The following is a 22,394-nucleotide window of genomic DNA, read 5'->3' as shown; positions in this document are numbered from 1 at the left end:
TTCCGCATGCCTGGATTAGATTTACACCCCATGGCCCTCAGGGGACTAATTGGTGGTGGATGTTAGCATGATTGAAAAGAGTTTTCTAATTATTAGAACTGTCCACAAGTGGAATGGGCTTCCTTGTGAGTTTTCCATTACTGAAAATAGTCAAGGATTGACTGAATAAAGATTAGTCAGAGTCCTTGGAGAGAGTATTAATATATTGGATAAGGGTTGGGTTGAATGAATTCTAATATCCCTTTTAACTCCTGAATTATCTGATTTAAGGGAAAGGAAGCAGTTGTGGGATGGCTTCAGGGTATTTGCAAGACATGATCTATCTGACATCTGAATCAAGGAGGATGAAAGTGATTTACCCTCTACCCTTCTTCCTTTCTTCTAGAAAAAGCAAGTGAGTCAGACGAAGATCCGGGTGATCTCAACCATACTATTCATCTTGGCAGGCTGCATTGTATTTGTAACAATTCCTGCGGTCATTTTTAAGTACATTGAGGGATGGACAGCCTTGGAATCCATATACTTTGTGGTTGTCACATTGACCACTGTTGGTTTTGGTGATTATGTGGCAGGTAAGAAGTCTAGAATCCAAGTGAGCATGTGCGTGTGTGTGTGTGTGTGTGTGTGTGTGTGTGTAGATGCATGTATGCATATGTATTAAAGGGAAGGAATGAAAACATCTATAATATTGAGGTTTTTCCAGCCTGTCTGCTGAAATATCTTTCTAGAGAGCAAGAATGAAAGTGACTTAGAATATCATTGCTTCTTTGTGGCTAGCAATAAAAGTGGCACACCGGGCCAAAGTTTGATTTAAAATCCATAGGTTTGGATGATACAAACAGTACTAAGTCCTTGCAGTAGAAGGGAGGTAAGCTTTGTACATTTATAAAGCTTATTTCTCTTATACTTGTCTGAATTATGTATGAGTGAAATAAATTTCCTTCCAAACACTAAATTCCCAGCTCTATTAGTACACTGTAGATGAATACTACCAATGAATATTGTTTAAAAAATTTACAATTCCAGGAAAAAAAACCATAGCAATTTATTCAGAAATAAATTATATCAAGGTTACAAGGATGGCTCAACATCTGCAAAAACATTCTTCTTGGAATTAATTATATTAATCATATTGTCAAAAACACCTGAAAACACATGATTAATACAGAAAAAGCCATTAACAAAATACAATGTTCATTTATGTTGAAACCCTTCCCTGGCCCCCTCCGAAGCATAGGCCTAGAAGAATCACTTTTTCATTTGGTAAAATGTATACATTGAAAACTAAAAACTGCCATAATTTGCAATAGGGAAACCTTAAAAGATTTCTTAGTAAAAATAGGTAATTAAGTAAGGGTGCTTTCTTTCTCCATTGTTATTTAACATAGTTATAGAAAGGCTAGAGATGGTAATAGGACAAGAAAAATAAATGAAAGGCAAAAATATAGGCAAAAAGTAGATAAAATTGTGCGCATTTGGTAATGACATGATGATTTACTCAGAAAACTCCAGAGAATCAGCAAATAAATCAATTTTGTTAACTTAGATAATAGCATCAGGAAGATAGCAGAATACAAACTAACCTACAAAGTTAATAGAATTTCTATATGACAATATCAAATCTAGGCTGAAATATAAGAAAGAGAAAGTCTCATTCAATATAGATATAATGTGAATAAGATATCTGGAAGTCAGATGTTTCGGTATTCCTTGGATCAATTAACAATGGCCTTCATTTTCTATGCCAGTAGCTGACACAATATATGGAAGATATTTTCTTTCAGGATGGATTGCAATAGATCATTAGACTTCTGGACTGGTTTTAGCAGCTCCCTGTTATTATGAACAAAAATCTGAGGGTTTCTCTGACCCAGCTCATAGACTTCTGAGGACTGTTTGGCATTAGGTGTCATAGCAAGAAAGAATTACAAGCCAATATGCATTTGTGGTGGGCAGGACAGGAAGACTCTCATAATCAAATACCATTATTAAGAGGTCTGGTGAAAAGAAATTTAAAAAAAGGTCATCATCAGGTTTTCCTTGGGGGGAGTGCAGGGGTGGGAGTGAAGTGGGATGCTGAGGTTGATAACAAAGTGGGATTTTTAACCTCTTTTCTTTACAATCTCCCATAAGTATCATTTAGAAGATGATTGTGGGAGGATTGGACCTACTTCCTTCTTTCTGTTTTCAGTTTCATCCCACAGGGGTGGGATCACCTGTGCTAACTAGGTTAACTAATTAGGTAAACTAGGTAACTGGTTAACTAATTAGGTAACCCAGCTAGTTGGTTAATTAATTTCACACTAGAAAATGAAACTTTTCAGCATTAAAATAGACATGATTTAAATTTTTATTTTTATTTGGTCAAATGTTGTTTGTTACTATTCTTACTGGTCCTTGGATAAACATTGGGCAGAAAATTCAAAGGCTGTCTCCCTATTTTAATTGTATATACCAATTTATATACATATACATATACATATACATATATATATAGTCTCCTTCATTAGAATGTCAGGGACCACTTGTAAAATTTTTCTTTGTATCCTAGAACTTGGGATAATGACTGACATAAATACTTAATAAATGCTTGTTGCTTGCTTGTGAATGACTTCAGGAATGATTTGGCTTCTCCACAGAGTATGGAAAACTCAGTGATAGATGATCTGTTCTATGGAAAGCTATCCAGAAGGAATTATAGAAAGGCTGCCATAGGCCAGACAATAAATAATGGCACTGTTGCCTGCTTTCTAATTCTCTGACCAAGAGTAGCCACCAGGAAAGTCTACTTTGTTGTTACTCCCATTGAGTTGCATGGAGCTTCAGGCCACTCTGCATAAATAACAGTCTTTTATCTTAATTGCCTAGGTCTATCACTAAAAATTAGAAAGGTCAGGTGATTAACACTAAACTGGCATCTGGACCCTTGTCCATTCTTTCCTTTTGTGTATCCAGGGTAAGCATCCATTTGAAAGCATCCACTTGTGAAAATACGGACCAGGCTGCCGATATAAGAAATAAATAGTAAAAAGCTGGGGGTGGAGTGGGTAGAAAATGTGCACGGGATAAAAAAAAAAGCTTGTGAATGTTATAGCCTGATTTCAATTACTATAAATGTAAGTATGATTTCATAATTATAAGTACTTGTAACTAGGGGAAGAAAATCAATGTCCCTGACAAAAGGTAAAATGCAGCTATTTAACAATCTTTTGAATTTATAATGGTCCCACAAATGTGTTGAAGTACTAGAAAGTATAACTTGCATGAGATTGGGCTATAAAGACAGATCCTTATAACAGTTTTGTCTCCAGATTCGAAGCAGCTGAACCCTAGAGTGTGGTTCTGATTAGAATTTTCTGGAATATCAATAACTTGCCAATTTATATGGTAGCACAAACATCGTTAAGTTGATGGGTTGGACCAATATTTATGGTTGGAATAAATCTAGAATGATTGTTCTCCTGAGAATACAGGTGCATGTTAGGGGTGCCTCCATGTCTTAAAAATTTTGGGGGGTCACTGACAAAATAGAAATGAATTAATCAGATAGTTCATAGTCAACAAGCATCTATTAAGTACTTACTAAATACCAGGCATTGTGTTAAATGCTGAGGATACAAATAACTTACTCTTGGAACTTCAACCCATCATTTTAGAAAATCATTTTTATAGTGTTATGGAAGATTTCCCTTTTTCCATAACTATCTTTAAACACATCTACCTTAACTATTTTCCTTCCTGTATTTATATTATCCAGTACCATATATCTATGCCAGTGGCAACATGTCACATTGGAAAAAAATGCTGGTTCTAGAATGAGTGGGACTAGATCTAAATACTCTGTCTGATGATTAGTGACCTTGGTCGAGTCACTTCAATTCCCTTGGTCTCAGTTTCCTCATAGGTAAAGGGAGCAGGCTTCTAAGGGTCCTTCTAGTCCCACATCTCTGATTCTTTAACCAAGGTGACCTATATTTTAAAATGCTTAATTTTTAATATGACTACAAATGCACATTTAAAAAATGTAAAAAAAAAAATCCCTCCTCAGTTAAAATTCATGAACTTCAGATACGTAAATGAGCAACCAGCATTTATCAAGTGCTTACTGTTTTCAGGTGGGCTGACACAGATGTGGTGACCTATGCTTTGGTGACTCTTTTTTGGTATGATTTTTTTGGTATGATTATTTCAAACGCTCTCTAAAGGTTTAGCTTTACATGGCTAAAAGTCCCTGGGCTGTGGTCTTAAGCTAATGAAAATAACACATGGCACTGATTATAGTGAGATAATGTATGTAAAGTAATTTACAACCCTTAAAACACTATATACATTTTAACTATTATAAGGAACATATTTCCTTTATGTTCTGAAAACTTCCAATGATTGAGGTTGACTTTAGTTCCTCTTGTTAGCGCTAAATAGACAAAGACCCCTTTTGTCTCTAGGGTCCATTAAAAAGTTCCTGCAGACTTATCAGAACAAACACATGCCTGATAAAGGCTGGATTTTAATTATTGCCAGTTTATAGTAATACCACAAGTGCACCAGGGAACCACATCATTTAAAAATAAAAATCCAGCAGATGCTTGATTGCTTGCCTGCTTTGGCCTGGTAGCCAGTCTACTACACTGCTCCACACCTAAGCTGTGTCATGAAAACTACATCTGCTAACTGGGCTGAATAGATTTAATTGCTGGTTGATTTTGTTATCTACTGAATTTATTCCCAGCTGAGCTGTGCTGCTGTTACTCCATCCTGCAGCCTGACTTTGAGGGGACACTACTCTGCAGAATTCTAGAGGATAGGTACATAGTGAAAATGGCCACTAATTGCATTATTCTCTAGCACACCCTAGTGGCCTTCATTATTGGGTAAATGGCCTGCAAAAGTCAATGTTTACTGTCAGAGTGGGATGGCCCCAAAGAGAAGGATCTCGGAGAGGCCATGAAGTACAAGAAGCTGAATTACTCACTGGGGCAAGTGCTTCTGAGATTAGTGCTTAAAGAGAAAGTTGTAGGAAAAGGAAAAGGTGATGAAATAAATTGTTTGATCTTTCTGGCTTTTGGCTGGGATGCTTGGATGTTTAATTTTTAGAAAGTTGGCAGCAGTTATAGAATTGTTTCCCAGTATAAAGTGAAGCATCAATCAGTCAATCATTTATTAAGCACCTACTGTGTGCCAGGTACAGTGCTAAGCACTTTGAAAATATTATCTCCTTTGAACTTCATAACAACCCTGGGAGCTATTATTGGTGCTATCATTGTTATTATTCCCATTTTACTACTGAGGAAACTGAGGCAGACAGGAGTTAAATGGCTTGATGACGGTAATACAAATAGTTAAGTGTCTAAGGCTGGATTTGAACCATGTCTTCTTGATTTCAGGTCCAGAGCTCTTTCTGCTTTGCTCAGGGAACATGGGAAAGCCACTTAACCTCCTCGATGCCCCAGGCAACTCTGTAAGATTGTAAATTGCAGTGAAGTTCCCTACACAGATAAGATCCCAGACTGAACCCTACTCCCTATCCCCTCCCCCACTCATTTTACCACCCTCTAAACTCTCCACCCCTTAAAATGGTGTCCTGGATAGGCATTTGATCTCAAAGCCAGGAAGAACTGAGTTCAAGTCCTCTCATGATGTATAGTGGCTGGGTGACCCTAGTTATATCATTTAACTCCTCAGTGCTCTAGACAATTCCCAAAGTCTCTAAGTTACAGAGCAAGTGCTAACTTGCATTGGTAGAAGGAGTTTCCTCACCAGGGAGTTCCCTCCCTACACCAGTAAAATCACAGGTTTAGTCTCTATCCCTATCAACATGAATTTAATGGCACTAGATGTGACCAGACCCTTGGGGATTTTTTAATTACCAACATATGATGGAAATTATAATTATGAAGCTTACAATGAAGACACTCTACAATTACCCACATATGCTATCCCAGAAATGATAATTTCTCTACTTCTATGTGATGAGTAATGATGTCTGCAGCAAGAAGAGTAAAGATGGCTGATGTTATTTATTTTAAAATCCTTCCATCCAGTGCTCAATTTTCATGCTTCATAAGTTGTATGAATAATTCAGAATTAAAATCTTAAATTCTGATCATGTTACCCTTCTGAGTAAGAAGCTCTTCTGGTTCTTTTTCTTTTTTTTTTTTTTTTGCCTCTAGGATACCAAGCAAGCTTCTTGGTTTGATTTTCCAAATTCCTCACAATATGGCTCCAGCCTATACATTTCCAGACTTATTATACATTACTCTCCTTTATGAATTCTGTAGTTCCACCAAGCTGGCCTACTCACTGTTTTCTACATACAAGGTACAGTAGATAGATAGAACTTTGAACCAGCAGTCAGGAAGACCTGAGTTCCATTCAGACTTGGACATTGACCTTTGTTCATGAGGTCCTGGTCAAATCATTTAACCACTCTCTGCCTCAAAGAAAGTGCTGATGATGCAGAGTCATGAAGCTTCTGTGTAGTTTATACATCTTTGACTTGGCTTACTCCTTATTCCTGATGCATCTTCTTGACAATATAATTTTAATCATCTTTACTGTTTCCACCTTTTGCACTGAAGTACATATATTTAATTCAGAGGGACTTACTGAGTTCTTCTTAGAATTTTCCCACCTCTCCATCTCCTGTGTCAGATGTTGATACATAGGCTGAAATTATTTCTGTTTTTGCAAATACTTGTAATAAGTAGTACAATGCAAAATGATCAAATGATTAAGAAATGTGTGGCTCACTGTCATTGGACACAACAAAAACTAACTCCATCAGCTCCTTTATTTGACTTTCCAAGGAGAACCTGAAGTCTTTCTGTCACTTGACTCCAATTTTCTTCTTCTGTCAGGTTCTGTTTAGAGGGAAAATGTCAAGATTCATTTCCTTCAGTAATCATTGTACATAGATGTCATGTTTAGACTACCTCTTGTAGAAGGTGGGACTTGGGCTTAGTCTTTATTATTATTATTTTTAAATTGAATTTTGTCTTTAAGGAGACCAGGATGTGGAATTAAAAAACAGGAACATTCTGGGTATGGTGGACAGCCAATGAAAAAGCACAGAATTAGGAATGGAGTGCCATGTGTGAAGAACATCAAAAAAGCCAAAGTCCCTGGATTTCAGGGTATGTAGGGGAGAGTAATGTATGAGAAGATTGGAAAGGTAGTAAGGGATCAGGTTGTGAAGAGCTTTAAATCCAAACACAGCATTTTATGTTAAAGGGAACCACTGGAGTGTATCGAATAGGGAGAGATGACATGGACATAACTGCACTTTAGGAAGATTGATCTGATGGTTGAGTGGAAGACAGACTGGAAAGGGGAGAGATTTATTTTATGAACGTAATTATATAATAATTACATATATTTTGTATAGTATATGAAATATTACATGTACTATTAGGTGCCAGTTGATGTGCAACACACAGCATTGTTTGCCTTTGGTGAATAAATTTTCTTTTCCTCTTCTCAAATTTTTGTTAAAAGTGATGGCTCAGTGAGCAGAGAATGGAAGAAAGTATTTATTCAGAAATGAAAGTAACATAAACACAAAATATATCAAAAACAACCTTCCAAAAATTAATGAAAAATTAGTGTCACAGAAGACGGTTCATAGTGATAGTGAACAGGTTGCAATGAGTAACTGTAAACTTTAAAGAAGAACCAGGAAAATCTATGATCGAAAAAAGATGAGCTGGTCACATGGTGAGAGTTTGTACGTGGACACCTTGAGTGCTCCAGTGCTATCCTTGCAGTGTTGAGAGAAAATGAGAAAGGCCCTCAGGTTATTGGAATGGACTCTCTGGTGTGGGAAGGCATGGGAAAGAGCTCAATAGTAATAGATAAGCATGGAGGAACTTTGATCCACATCATTGGAGGCAACACCAGAATGTATGAAATCACAGGTCCATTTGAATGTTTGGGTGAAATCCTTTATCCTCACCCCCTCCTTAATTCAAGTCAGGCAAGTAGGTTGTGTATATTTTACACATCTATTTAGAAATCTGGGACTATCTGGGATTATTGAATGAGCTAATTTGGTCCTATCAAATGATCAGTTTAAGGTCAATATAGCTATACAGCTAGTTGGTTCAATTTGTCAAATTGTTTTCACTCTCCTAACTAATTGGCAAAGAAAGGGATGGAACACGTGATCTCCAATTCCCTTCCTCTCTCGAGCCGACGCCTTTTTTCCCTCCTCCTTCCCTATCTTTAACATTCTGTGGTCACAATTGGCAGGATTAATACTAACTCACATCTACCTGAATGGAGGATTGAGGAACTATTTTTCACCTTAAGTCATACTCTTCCTTCTTGGCTAAGTGCATTAATGGAAAAATAGAAGTGAATTCCATTGGTCTATTAAAGAATTTCAAGCCATTTAAGATTATTTCACAGTGTTCATTTTACATTCAAATAATTAGGGAAATTAAAAATAATGGCCCAGATTACTCTCTTTGGCTTAATTTATTATTATAATAATAATTTAAGAAGAGGTGTAAGTGAATAATAAAGTCACTTATCCAATTTTCTGTGACATTATCAAGTATGAATGAGAAGGCAGCCACAAATTGAATCCTTCTAGGGGACAAATATATTCTATCCTAGAAGAGTCTTGAGCATTGGATACTTCCATTAGCCAGGGTCCAGTACTCTTCTTGGTAATAGTTATTCCTTCCACATCACAACTTTCCTCACTGAGGTTTTGATATATTGTGGTCTGTGGGTTGGGGTAAGAAATTAAATGGAATTTTTTGAGAGTTTTGCAGAAACTGCAGAAGACAAACAAAGACCAGTAAACGATACAGAAAAAGTTTAAACTCAGAAATGCATAAGATATATGAATAATATTGTATAATATCAACCAAAATTTTACAATATAAACACCCCATAAAAGAAAGAAATAATTCAGACTTCTTCTCTGGTACTCAGGGAGGGCCAAAAGAATTTTATATGGGTTTTCCAGGTCACAGGGGCACTGCCTCTAATTCCTGCAATGTGAAAGGGATAACTGTACTTTATTTGATGGACTAAAATACATGGATGCTCCAAGGCTTATATATATATGAAAAGTTACACACTTAACATTTCGTTCTTTTCAGGGGGAAATGCCGGTATCAATTATCGAGAGTGGTATAAACCCTTAGTGTGGTTTTGGATCCTGGTGGGCCTTGCCTACTTCGCTGCTGTCCTCAGTATGATTGGAGACTGGCTCCGGGTTCTGTCCAAAAAGACAAAAGAAGAGGTATGGTATTTTTCTCCCCCTGCTATTTCAAGAAACATCAGACCAAAAACATACTCTTAATCTCGTGTTTGTGCTTATACTGGTCTTAGTACTTCTCACTAAGCTTTGTCAAACTGCATTTTTTTAAAAATGATATTTTTAACCAACATACCAAATGGAGTAGTAATCTCTAAGTTGTTTGCTGGTAGGGGAGAAAAGATGGAGACTCAATTATTAATCTTTTATCACTGACTACCTAGTATTTGGGTATACTACACTCCCAACAGTGAAAAAGGGAGAAAAAAACTTTAGGAATAGCAGAGCATGAGTCAGGATCAAGCATGGTTGATTTATATGTGAGACTGTCTTCTATCTGTAGTCGAAGAAAGAAATCTGGAGGACAGAAAGAAGCCCAGTAAAAAAAAAAATTCCTTCAGTTATATTTACGGGTATGTGATTAGGCAATGCTATGATAAATAAACTCTTTGTTGATTTGTTATTATGAATCTTTACTATGCTGCATGCCAAGTCAAGCAATAATGATCAGTCTTGAGGAGTTAAAAGTTCAAGCAGTCTCATTCTCTCCCTTGTGCTTTAGATCAGTAGAGAGAAATGTGTTCCAATTGCTAAATATAGTTTACCTATGGTATCATTTCTTGGGAAAACCTATTCTAAGGCAAAAAAAGAAGAAAGCCATGCCATGAATAAAAAATTTTTAAAAAGATTAAAAATGGCATGTTTTTATTAAGAATAAAAAGGAGAAAGAAGTAAAATGGGGTCTTTTGGGTGGTAGAGAGGCAAGAGCACTAAATGGGGGTGGTGGTTGCAGAGAATGTTACAATGGAAAGACCAGTGGGTCTGGAGTCAGAGGACTTGTGTTCAAATTAAGCCTCTGATGTTTATTAGCTATGTGACTTTGAACAATTTACTTAACGTTTGTGGGTCTCATTTTCTTTATCTAAAATGAGAGGGTTGGAATAGATCAGAGGTTCCCAGCTTTATTTGACCTACTGCTCCCTTTTCAAAAAAAAGTTACTTAGCACCCCTGATAAATCAACTTTCTTTAACCCTTTAATGTTTTTTAAAAATAATTTTCATCATTTTAAAAAATACATAATTTTTTAAAATTATGCATTTTAAATTTAATAATTTGTTCTAAATTTATGAATTTTTTTCTTGCATTGAAATTTTGATGATGCAATATTGCCTCATGTAACCATATAGTATTATATTGTAAACAAGTCATTACAGACACATATAACTGCCAATGCAAGCTGGACTTTCTGATAATGTGCTTGCTACATGCTTGCCCACCAACACTTGCTTGTTAAGATCTGTTCATGGACTTGACTACTGATCAGTTATAACTTGCATTTTGTGTGTTTATTTGGAAAATAATGTAATCACTACAACTTTAACTATCATATAACAGATGAAATATATATGAATGGTTTTTCAAAAGTTTTTTCTCTTCTTTCCTTATGCTTCCACCACTCCCTTATTTTTATTCAATGCCCTTCAGTTGCACCGAAAGCTTCTCCCCCTCCCCCATTGTTCCAGTGCCCCCCAGGGGGTGGTATCACACACTTTGGGAATCAGTGGAATAGATGGTGCTTCCCAGTTTGAGGTATATGAACACATGGAATTCAGGAGGCACAAGTTTTTGTATCCACTGGCCACCTGCTTGCTGAGTGACTCTTCTACAAATTCCCTAACCTCTTTGGGTTTCAGTTTTCTTATCTGTTGAATGTCTAGCTTAGACTAGGTGATCACCAAAGACCTTTCCATTTGCAACAGTCTACGTGTTGATGAGAAGGGCAGAGTAAAGAGAAGGGGAGACAGACAGAAGGAAGTAAAGAGAAGCCAAAGTATTCAAAGTGAAAGGATAATGACAATATTAATTTAAAAATTATAAGCCCATCACTTTTTTATTCTAAAATTTTATTAAGGTCTTGTTTTTAATGTGACTTTCATTTTCTAAAATATCCCTCTTTCTCCTCCTTTGAGAGAGATATCTCATAAACAAAAAGAGAGAAAAAGGAATCCATATTAATAAAATTAAATAACACATCATCTAAGACCAACTATTAAATGCAGTGTTGCACACCCAGAGTTGCTCACTTCTGCGAATAGCTATTTGATTTCATAAATTAAAATAAAATAAATAAAAATTTTAAAAAAATAAGAGAAAGAAGTGCGGTCTCATACATCTTCTTTGGGAACAAACATGGTCATTATATTTTCACAGCATTTAGTTTCAATTTTTTTGTTTCATTCATGTTGTTGTAGTTATTTTGTATTCCATTTTCCTGGATCTGTTTGCTTCACTCTGTATTAGTTCTTCCCATAAATCTCTATCTTTTCCATATTCATCATGTCTTGAAGAGTAGTAATATTACATCATGTACATATTTTTTTTAAAAGAGCTATCCCTCAATCAATAGTCACTTGCTTTATTTCTAGTTATTTTCTACTACTAAAAGTGCTACTATTAATATTTTGGTGTTTTTGGAACTTTTCTTTGAGTCACTGATTTCTTTGTGGTATGTAGGTAACAGTGAGATAACAGAGTCAAAGAGAATGGACATTTTAATTCATTTATTTTCAACTGCTCCATTATTTCCAAGAACAGCACTTTATAGTTAGTTGATCAGTCAGTAAACATTTATTAAGCACGTGGCACTGGGGATTCAAAAAGAGGCAAGACAGACCCTGCCTTCAAGGAGTTAATAATCTAAAGAGAAAGACAACAAATAAATATGTACAAACAAGCTATATATAGGAAAAATAGGAAATAAATAAGAGAGAGAAGGCAGTAGAATTATGAGAGGTTGGAAGAGGCTTCCTAAAATGTGTATTTAGTTATAAGAAAAATTATTATTTTCTATTATATTAATAGCCCATTATTAAATTGGGATCCAGGCTTTTATTTTTCTATTTCTTCATTTGGGACTCAACCCCTGTAAACCAGTCAGGCAGTCTCTGAAGGACAAGGTTGATAGATGAGACTGCTCAACTCTTCTAACACTCTCTTCCTAACTAGGAGACCTTATTTCTGTTTAGAATGTAAATAGAATCTAATCTAGGAGAATTCCAGCCCCAAAGCATTGTGTTTATGCCCTTGTACCACACCGCTACTCCCACTGAAGTTTAGGATAACCCATCTCATAAAGGAGAAAACCAACCAGAGTAGTCTGGGTAGAGATGGATTCCTTTGTTCAGATTGCTGGAGGCTACTGAGTCTCATGATGAAGCCATGCTCTCAGCAGGAGGAACTGAAGACTTTTAGCCCACCTCCTTCTTTAAATGTCTACCAGCCAGGGTTGACTTCTCCTGTCAGGGGCCTTTCCTTTAAAAAATATATTTAAGGCATTCAGTGTCTCCATTAGGTGTCTTTGGGTGCCCAGAGAAACCACTGACCATCAATTTATTGATTATTAGCTAGCCTGATTAATAAATTGATGATTAATTACCCAGAAATTCTGTCTCTCAGGTTTTTCATTCCTGTCAGTTAGGAACCAAGGGAAGGCAGTAGGTAGAGATCTTTAGAGGGGGAGTATTCTAGGAATAGGGGACAGTAAGTGAAAATGCTCAGAGTCCAGAGGTGAAGGGTCTTATTTATGGAACAGCCAGGAGGCCAGTGTCACTGGATTGAAGAGTACTTGGGAGGAGTAAGGTATTAGAAGACTGGAAAGATAGGAGGGGCTAGTTTATGAAGGTCTTTGAATGCCGAATAGAGGATTTTGTATTTGATCTGAGGTGAGTAGGAGAAAATGAAGTTTACTGAGTAAGGGAGTAATATGGTCAATGCTATAAGAAAATCACTTTAAAAAAAAAATAACTTTCATGACTGAATGGATGAATTTGACTGGGGCTTGAGGTTGGCTGACCCACCAGCAATCTGTTGCAATAGTCATGAGGTGATGAGGGCCTGTACATGAATGCTGAGAGTGTCAAAGGAGAGAAGGAAGTATATTTGAGAAGTGGTGCGAAGGTGAAATCCATAGGCCTTGGCCACAGTTCAGTTATGGAGGGGTGAGGAAGGAGATAGTGAGAAGTCAAGAATTGCACTTAGCTTGCAAGCCTGAGGGACTAAGAGGACAGTGTTGCCCTGGAAAATACTAGGGAAGGTAAAGTGCAGTGGGTAGGGCAGGATTTATGGGAAAAGATGAGTTAGGCTTTGAATATGTTGAGTTTATGTCTACTGGATATCCAGTTTGAGATATCTGAAAGGCAGTTGGAGATACCAGATTGTAGGTCACCAGAGAAACTGGGGCAGGATAGGTAGCTCTGAGAATCATCGGCATAGAGATGTAATTAAATCCTGGGAGTTGATGAGATCACCAAACTAAAGTAATATAAGAGGGAGAAGAGAAGAAGGCCCAAGATACAAACCTATTGTACACTTACAGTTAGAAGCCATGATGTGGATGAGGATCCATCACATAGGTGGAAGGTGAACCAGGAGAGAGTAGTGTCCCAAAAACCTAGAGAGAAGAGATTATTGAGATCAATCAGAAGAGTCAAAAGCTGCAGAGAGGTTGAAAAGATTGGACTTAGCAACTAAGTAACATCAGTAACTTTGGAGATAATGGTTTTGGTGGAATGGTAAGTTTGGAAGCCAGATTATAAGGTGTTAAAAAGAAGTGAGAAGAGAGAAAGTGACTGTAGACACTGATTGTCAATGAATTTTTTAAGTTTAGCCACAAAGGACAGAACAGATTTTGGGTGATAGCAGGAATGGAAGGATCAAAATTTTTTTTCAGGATGGGGGAGATATGGACATGTTTGTAGGCAGTAAGAAATGAGCAAGTAGAAGGGGAACAAATTGAAAACAAGTGATAGAGTAGGGCAAAAGAGGGGGGCAGTCTATTGGAAGGGATGGTATGGAATAAGATTTCTGGATGAGTAGAGGTTAGCCTTGGTAAGGAGCAAAACTATCTCATCATGTGAGTTACTAGTGAAGGAGCAGTATGAGTAATGTAAGATGAGGAAGAGGGGGAAAGAGGGAACTCACTGAACAGCATAATTTTTTTCTAAAATCTATGAGACAGATTTCTCAGTTGAGAGAGTGGGGGAAGGGGGAACTATGAGAGGTTTGAGGAGAGATAAAAGGGTTTGGAAGAGCTGCTATGGAGAGGAGGATAGTAAGTTGATAAGAGAGGCGTAGCAGGATTGCTTAGTAGCAGTGAGGCCAAGTTGAGGTTCTGTGATGCAAATTTGGAATGGATTCCAAATGTTTGCATGATTTTTAGCACCTTTATTTCAATAGGATCCACGCAGGAGTAAAGGAGGCAAATGATGAAAGTGACCCAAGGCTGAGAAATGATAAAGGCTCATAAAGAACTCAAGAGAGAAGGACAATGTGGACTTGAGTTACTTCACCAAGGGATCAAGATGGGGAAAAGAGGAGAGTGACTAGTGTAGGGGAGATGGTTTGGGAGAGAACTGAAGGGTCAGGGGATTAGAGGTCATGGTGCAGATGAAGATTAGGGCTTGATAAGGAAAGCGGAAGAGGTGAAAAACCAATGGATTATGGTTGCATAAGGGGATTTCAGAAATCTTGAACATGAAGGTGGTACATTTGTGGATGATGATAAGATCAAGGGTATGACCATCTTTATGTGTGACTGAGGTGGGGTGAAGGAGTAGATTATTGGGATATAAGTGGGTTGAATTGGTTAGTGTTTGAGTCAATATGTATGTTGCAGGAGGGCAGGAAGTGGAGAGGAGAGAAAAATGGTGAACCAGTACTGAATTCATTTGGGAAGGAAGAGGAGTTACCTGGGAGTCTATAGGCAACAGCTGCCAGGATTGAGTGGTAGATATGAAAAGCATGAACCTCCAAGACAGGAGAGATTAATGAATTATGGAAGTAGGGAAAGAACCCAGAAATGACAATTTCTAGGGAGCAAGCAGTAGTCAACCCGCTTTCTTCCTCCAGTGAGCTGAGGACAGTGAGTGAAAATGTAACCAGGACTGGAAGAGGGTGGCTCATCAACAGGGAGCTATATAGGCCAATGGTTGTTGAATGAATAAATTCAATTCAGTCATTTATTAGATACCTAATTTGTGCTGAGTACTAGGTGCTTTGTGTGATGCAAAAATTAAATAAGAAATGGCATCTGACCTAATGGAGTTTACAATCTAATAGAGGTATGCAAATATATTCTGATATGTTTAATGCAAAATAAAATGTGATAAGTACGGAGGAGATGAATTCCCCATTTCATTTTTACTAGCTTTGGGCACAAAGTCATTTTCCTGGTTGGCAAAAATAGCTGTGTCAATGTCACTTCAATTTGGAATCCCCAGTTATCTAACAAGATCAGCAGAAACTGCTGCTGGAGAGAGAAAAGGGAACTGTATAAATATCGACTTTCTTGTCAGCAAAGATTCAAGTTACTTGTCTACTTAAGGAAGCATGTTATTTGTCCTACTGATCAAGGCTCACTAAATTCTAAGCCTTTGTCTTTATGTATTTGAATTTCACTCTACTGCTGTAGCATGAAGCATCATGATACAGGGGAAAGAGCACCAGAGTTGAAACCTGAGGACCTGAGTTAGAACCTGGCTCTAACATTTTACTGCCTGTGTCACCTTGGGCAAGTCGCTTTATCTCTCTAAACCTCACAAATCTTTTGTTGATGTTGTTCAGTTATTTTCAGTCGTTTCTGACTCCCCATAACCCCATTTGGGGATTTTGGGGCAAAGATACTGGAGTGATTTGCCATTTCTTTCTCCAGTTCATTTTACAGATGAGGAAACTAAGGCAAACAGAGGTAAGTGACTTGCCCAAGATAGTGTTGTATATAACAAAGAATCCATATTTTATTCCTCTACTAGATTCTAAGTTACTTGAGGGCAAGGGTTGTGTCTTATCTCAGTTTTATATCTTCCCTTATACAAGCTACCATACTGTTTCTGTGCTCAATAGGCACTTAATGTTTATTAAAAGAAAGGTCAAATGTATAACCTTTCATTTCTCTAGTACTTTACGGTTTCTGAAGCATTGCTTTATACATTCTCTCATTTGAGCTGTATACTAGGCCTGTGAGGTTTATTTATCTTCATTTTATACGTGAATGGGGATTAAGATCACAGAGATAAAAAGTTGTTAAAATGACACGAAAATTTACGTCTCTGGGATTCTAGCTCAGTCTATTTTCAATTGTATTATGCTACTTCTAGAATGGGTAGTTTTTGTATCCTGACAAAGGAATTATAGCAAAGTCTGATTTACATATATGTTACCATAGCATGGACCCCATGAACAGTGTTACGATGCATCTCTAATGTACTTTATATTTATCTCTTGGGAGGCAACCAATAATGAGAAGCTGAATCTAATATTTCTAAGAGCTCTTCAGATTTCAGTTCCCATGACTTTATGAACCACACTAACTACTACATTTGAGAGTTTCTGGTTTCATAGAAAGAATATAAATTCCTAGAGTCTTAAAGTTGAAAGGGATCTTGGAGACCATCTAATCCAATCCCTTCTTAAGGAAATTGAGGCCCAGAGAGATCTGGAAACTTGCCAACACTTTGCACTGACTACTTAGTGGCAGAGCAAATATTAGAACCCAATTATCCTGACCTTCTGATGTAGTTGTTTGAAATTATAATATATTCTTCCATATCCTATAATCTCATCTTGACTCTGAAAGTAATTATGTGACCATGGGAAAGTTACTTGGCTATTTTGAGTCTCAGTTTCCTTATCTGTAAAGTGTGAATAACCTTTCCTGCCTAACTTATATCTTGTGAGGAATGTGCTCTGTAAACCTGAAAGTGTTTTATAAATAAGAAATACTACATATATTACTATCTGCCCTCATTCATTTACTCATTCATTCAGAAAGCATGTATTAAGTGCCTATTATATGTAAGCACTATAAAGATAAAAATGAAAAGCAATCCCTGTCCTCAAGGGCATTCTGTTCCACCTCCTGACAGGGTTGTTTGGAAAGACACTCCTGTTTAAACAGCACAAAAGGACCATTACAACTACATACTTTTTTATTATTATGGTTTTTATCACTAACTTGGTATATGTCCTTAATGTTACCCTAGCACAATTCTCCATTTGTAAAATTGAAACCCCCTCCCATTATCCATAGACGACAGATGCGAAGCCAGTGTCCCAGAAAGAAGGGTTTAATGTATAATTAGAATAAAACCTTCTCTCACTCATGACATTTTGAATTTTGTTTTTGCCCAGGTTGGTGAAATAAAAGCCCATGCAGCCGAGTGGAAAGCTAATGTGACAGCTGAGTTCAGGGAGACACGGAGACGCCTGAGTGTGGAGATCCATGATAAGCTTCAGAGGGCAGCCACAATCCGGAGCATGGAACGCAGGCGGTTGGGCCTGGATCAGAGGGCTCACTCTTTGGACATGCTGTCTCCTGAGAAGCGCTCAGTCTTTGCAGCATTGGAGACTGGGCGCTTCAAAGCTTCATCTCAGGAAAGCATCAATAACCGACCCAACAACTTGCGCCTAAAGGGGCCGGAGCATCTGAACAAACATGGGCAGGGAGCATCTGAGGATAACATCATCAATAAGTTTGGGTCTTCTTCCTCTAAGCTCACCAAGAGGAAAAACAAAGATCTTAAAAAGAGTGTCCCAGAGGATGTTCAGAAAATTTACAAGACCTTCCGGAATTATTCCCTGGATGAGGAGAAAAAAGAAGAAGATTCAGAAAAAACGTGCAACTCGGACAACTCGAGTACAGCCATTTTGACTAACTGTATCCAACAGCACTCGGAGATGGAGAACGGTGTGATACCTTCTGAGACCAAAGAAAGGGAACATGAAAACAAATCATTACTTGAAGACAGAAATTAAATGTAATGTGATATTAGTGTTTTTATATACATATTGAGACATGTGCCTTATACGAACCTCTTTAATTAGTCTGATTACATAGCATTGAAGAATATTTCACTGTGCCATAAATGACTGAAAGCTGGCTCTGCCAAAATGAATCAAAGTACAGTACTTCAAATAGTGACAGTAGAACACACACCGGGAGTTTGGACAAGTAGGTTACCATGGTGAAATGTTAAGGGAGAGAGTTACCATGGCAATACAACTGGAAGGTTAACACCCCGGCATAATAGTTGGGGGGAAAAAAAGGGCAGCTATTTTTTAGACCAGCCTTTTGAAAGAAAAAAAAAATGGTGAGAATTATGTATCTTATCAGTGGAGTCTGGTTTCCTGAACATCTTGTATGTTTCCTGAATATACATAGTGATATGTATATACATAGGAAAAGGGGAAATGATTGGGGTGAACTGGTAACTTATTAGAAATTCATTTTACATTTTGGCAAGTGCTCTGAGCTTGATTTTTTTTTAAATCATCTAATGCCTAGTCTTTCTAAACTCCAAAAGAATGTCCATGGAACCTGAGACCAGCTGGATGTTGGAAGCAGATCAGAGCAAACATGTTAAAAGGTGCAATTACTTTTCTCATTAAAAAAGAAAGAAAAGAACAGCAAAAAACATCACACTGTGGATTTCACCTTAACCAATGACAAAAAATATATTGAATTTCTTTTTATTCTCTGAGGGGTAGCCCAGATGAACTGGATAATATAGGCAAAAGCTTAGCTTCAACTATGTATTGTTTAATGGCAAACCTTGTGTTTTCCTTAGCGTGTCCAGTGTCAGGCAAACTGGTTTTAAATTCTCCCTTTTCATGCTTTCTGGCAGAACTTTGCTTTTAATGTGGGGGTTAGGGGAGGGGTGGGAAATTACTGCCTTGCATGTTGTCACATCCTGCTGTTGACTTATAGCTGAATATGACTTTTTACAAAAAACTGATATCATCCATTTCTGATACCTAGAGGTAGATGAGGACCATGCATCATTAGCATCTCAGGGCTCTCTGTCACTTTTGGGTGGAGTAGGGTGGAGATATGAGATCCAACCCTGATGTCTCCAAACAAGGCGAAAACCTGTCCATCAACCAAATCTAGTCAATTAAGAACAACATGTTTTAAGTGCTTAGAGTTTAAGTGCCATTAATACCATTCGTTATATTTTGTTATCCATCAAAGAAGTGTTTTCTTTTTTTTTTAACTTCTAAGTTTGGGCTGTCCTTCTTTACTGAAGAGCTCTGTTTTTTCCAGCCTTTCTTTCCCTTTATCTCACACTTTCTTCCCTAGACCTGAACCTGGACTTGTTTGGTGATGTCAAGCCAAATGATGAACAAATAACCAAAATGTGATGTTCTTGAATGTTCCACAAGCCCTTGGGGTAGGGGAAGAAAATAGCCCAGCTAGTGTCTTGAGACAACCACTTAAATCAATTTTTGCTATAAATAAGGAAATGCTAGTGAGTTTGAGGTCCCAGCACTCTTTGCACTTCAATCCTTTCTATTGTCTTTTGTCAACTTTATATACTCAGAATGAAGTATGTTTAATTGCATGCTGTCACTGATCCTCTAATATTTGAGAAGATCAAACAAGGATTCTTTGTTAATGGTTTCCATGATTTAGTTCAATTCAATTCATTGCCTTGGGGATGTGTGATCAATTAACCTAGGAGGATGATTTTCCATAGGATCATAGTACTAGAAGGGACCTCTTGGCATGATCTAGTCCATTTCCTGGTTTTAGACCAGGGACACAACTGCAATATTCCTGACCAATGGGTATCTATTTGGTAAGGTTTTTAAGGGTGGAAATCTCCCTGACCATTTTGGCTGGGCAGATGTACCACATACAGTGGTTTTTTCCTTCTCCAAATTTGGTGTTATCTTTCTCTAAATTTACCTCCTCTGTTCTTTAGGCATCATTTCATGTTTTCCCTTGGTTATGTGGTTAAATTATGGGAGAAGCTTCTGGACCTTTTGAGAATGGCTATGAACCAAGTGGCCCTATCAACCCCAGATAGGATTATGATCAACCCAAATAAATGTCTAAATGAAAAGACTTTGACTCATAAGACCCTTTCTCTATACAATGGCAACACTATGTAGTTGTACATAAAGTTATACAAGAATAGACATAGTTTCTTACTATGTATATCCATATACCGTTTTAAGATGACCTTGTAATTCTGATTCATGAATTCACATTAAGCCCAGGGGAAGTTTTCTGAAAAAAAGGCCTCCTGAATCATTATTGCTTAGGTTCCTAAACAATCTAAATTCTGAATTCTTGGTAATGGCCCTTCTCCATTTGATGTCCCCTAAACTGCAGCATCTTGGAGGCTTCTACCCTTCTCTGAAGGCAAACCTTAGTCTCTGAAGACAGCCATGAAGGACACAATTATCACTATGTGCCTCTAGCTACCAAGATTGGTGTTAGTGACAAGGTAGAGTCTGGCACCAAGAAAGGTACAAGAGAAAAGCACAAAGTTAATATTTGAGGGTAAATATGGAATGTGGCAGTGCTAACCCTGTGTAGATCCAGCCTAACGCATTTTACCCCAAACTCCAGAGTGTATATTTTATCTTCTTGAAATGCTGTATATATTGCCCACCTGATTGTTAAAATATCATATGGATACACTATCAAGTACTTTATCGTTCACCTTGCAGAAACACAGTATATGAAAGGAGCAAAACAATACAAAATACAAAATTGCATTTTGCACCAAATGAAACATGTACATTTGCTGGAGTACTAAATATAAACTTTTCTAACTGCATCAGATCCCAAATAACTGCAGTTACTGTATAGCAATAGGAAAAAATTGTGTATGTGTATGTATATGTATGTGCACAAATACACACATACATATATACATATGTATATACATATATATATAAAATTTCCTCAATACATAAAGTAATCCTCAGATACAAATGCCTGGAAAAAAAAGAACCAAGACAAGTCCTACAGTGTAGATAGATTCAATAAGTTTACATATCAAAGAGCTTTGTGAGACACAAAGCCCTCAGCAAATTTTAGAAGATTTTCTGAGATTGAAAACAAGATAAGGGGCTTAATCTCTTTCCTTTTCACACAAGACAACACTTTAGCAAAAGTACATGTAACATTTCTTTTGGAGACTTGGGGGTGGGGCAAGGAGACAGTCAGTGAAGGATGATTTCTTTTCAAGATCAAGCTAAATTGTGCACAGGGGCAGCTAGGTGGTGCAGTGGATAGTGCACCAGTGCAGGAGTCAGGAGGACCTGAGTTCAAATCTCACCTCAGACACTTGACACTCACTAACTGTGTGACCTTGGGCAAGTCACTTGACCCCAATTGCCTTATCCTGGGTTATCTCTGGTCATTCTGATGAATGTCTGGTCACTGGATTCAGATGGCTCTGGAGGAGAAGTGAGGCTGGTGACCCGCACAGCCCTCCCTCACTCAAAGCAAAGTCATGTCATTATTTCTCTGTTGGCATGGTATTCTTTGGCAACAAAGGACAAACACACACAAATTGTGCACAATGACCAAAGTTACTGAATGGTCATTTGCCTTTACTAAAAAAAAGAGACATTTCTTTTAGTTAGAGACTTTGACGAAGCACATGGTTAGACTTGCCACCCACAAAGTGATTTTTACTTCCCCTTTTATTTGCGTGTTAGACCCCTCCAATATGTTAGAGTTTTAAATCTCTCCAATATGCCTGCAAGAAGCAGACAGAAGACAAAAGTGATTTTGCAGATTGTACACTGGCATATTCCTTAGCAGATGAACTGAGTATTCATGGCTGTTTTTAGAGGAGATAGTTTGGGAATGGAGGAGAAGATGGCACAGATGACCTCACTGACTAAGTAAATATTAGAGAAATATAGTGGGAAGATCCCTGAGCATGGCAGTCAGGAGACTTGGTCTCTAACCCTGACTCAGTCCCTAGTCAACTTATATAGCCTTGGGCAAATTAGTTACTTCTCTATACTTAATGTTTCCACCAGTAAGATAAGGAGGTTGGACTAAAAGATGCGCCCAAAGGTCCCTTCTAGCTATGTGAATGTATGAGGGAAATTTCCCTGGTCTACTAGCAATCAATTAATCAATCAATATACATTTATTAAATGCTGTGTGTTCCAGACAGTGTGCTAAATGCTGGGGATACAAAAAGAAGCAAACGACAGTCCCAGCCCTCAAGGAGCTCACAGGCTAATCTACTAATTCATGAATCATACTGCTCTAATCTGGAAATATGCAGTAATTCTGATATATTTTCTGTGATCTTA

The 22,394-nt window shown here is 37.5% G+C and overlaps 1 protein-coding gene across 1 annotated transcript in view; it reads left to right on the top strand.

The window, feature by feature from the left end:
* KCNK10 (potassium two pore domain channel subfamily K member 10) overlaps positions 1–18,361 on the top strand; it is a 194,007-nt gene extending 175,646 nt beyond the window's left edge. Inside the window, exons 5-7 of the mRNA XM_072622666.1 lie at positions 386–572; positions 9,111–9,253; positions 17,457–18,361. Coding sequence (XP_072478767.1) covers positions 386–572; positions 9,111–9,253; positions 17,457–18,080 — 954 coding nt within the window. The 3' untranslated portion in view covers positions 18,081–18,361. The remainder of the gene's footprint in view (positions 1–385; positions 573–9,110; positions 9,254–17,456) is intronic.
* Positions 18,362–22,394: the final 4,033 nt, after the last annotated feature.

This window comes from Notamacropus eugenii, chromosome 7 (assembly GCF_028372415.1).
Source record: "Notamacropus eugenii isolate mMacEug1 chromosome 7, mMacEug1.pri_v2, whole genome shotgun sequence".
Taxonomy (NCBI): domain Eukaryota; kingdom Metazoa; phylum Chordata; class Mammalia; order Diprotodontia; family Macropodidae; genus Notamacropus; species Notamacropus eugenii.
This window is presented reverse-complemented; position numbering and strand designations above follow the sequence as displayed.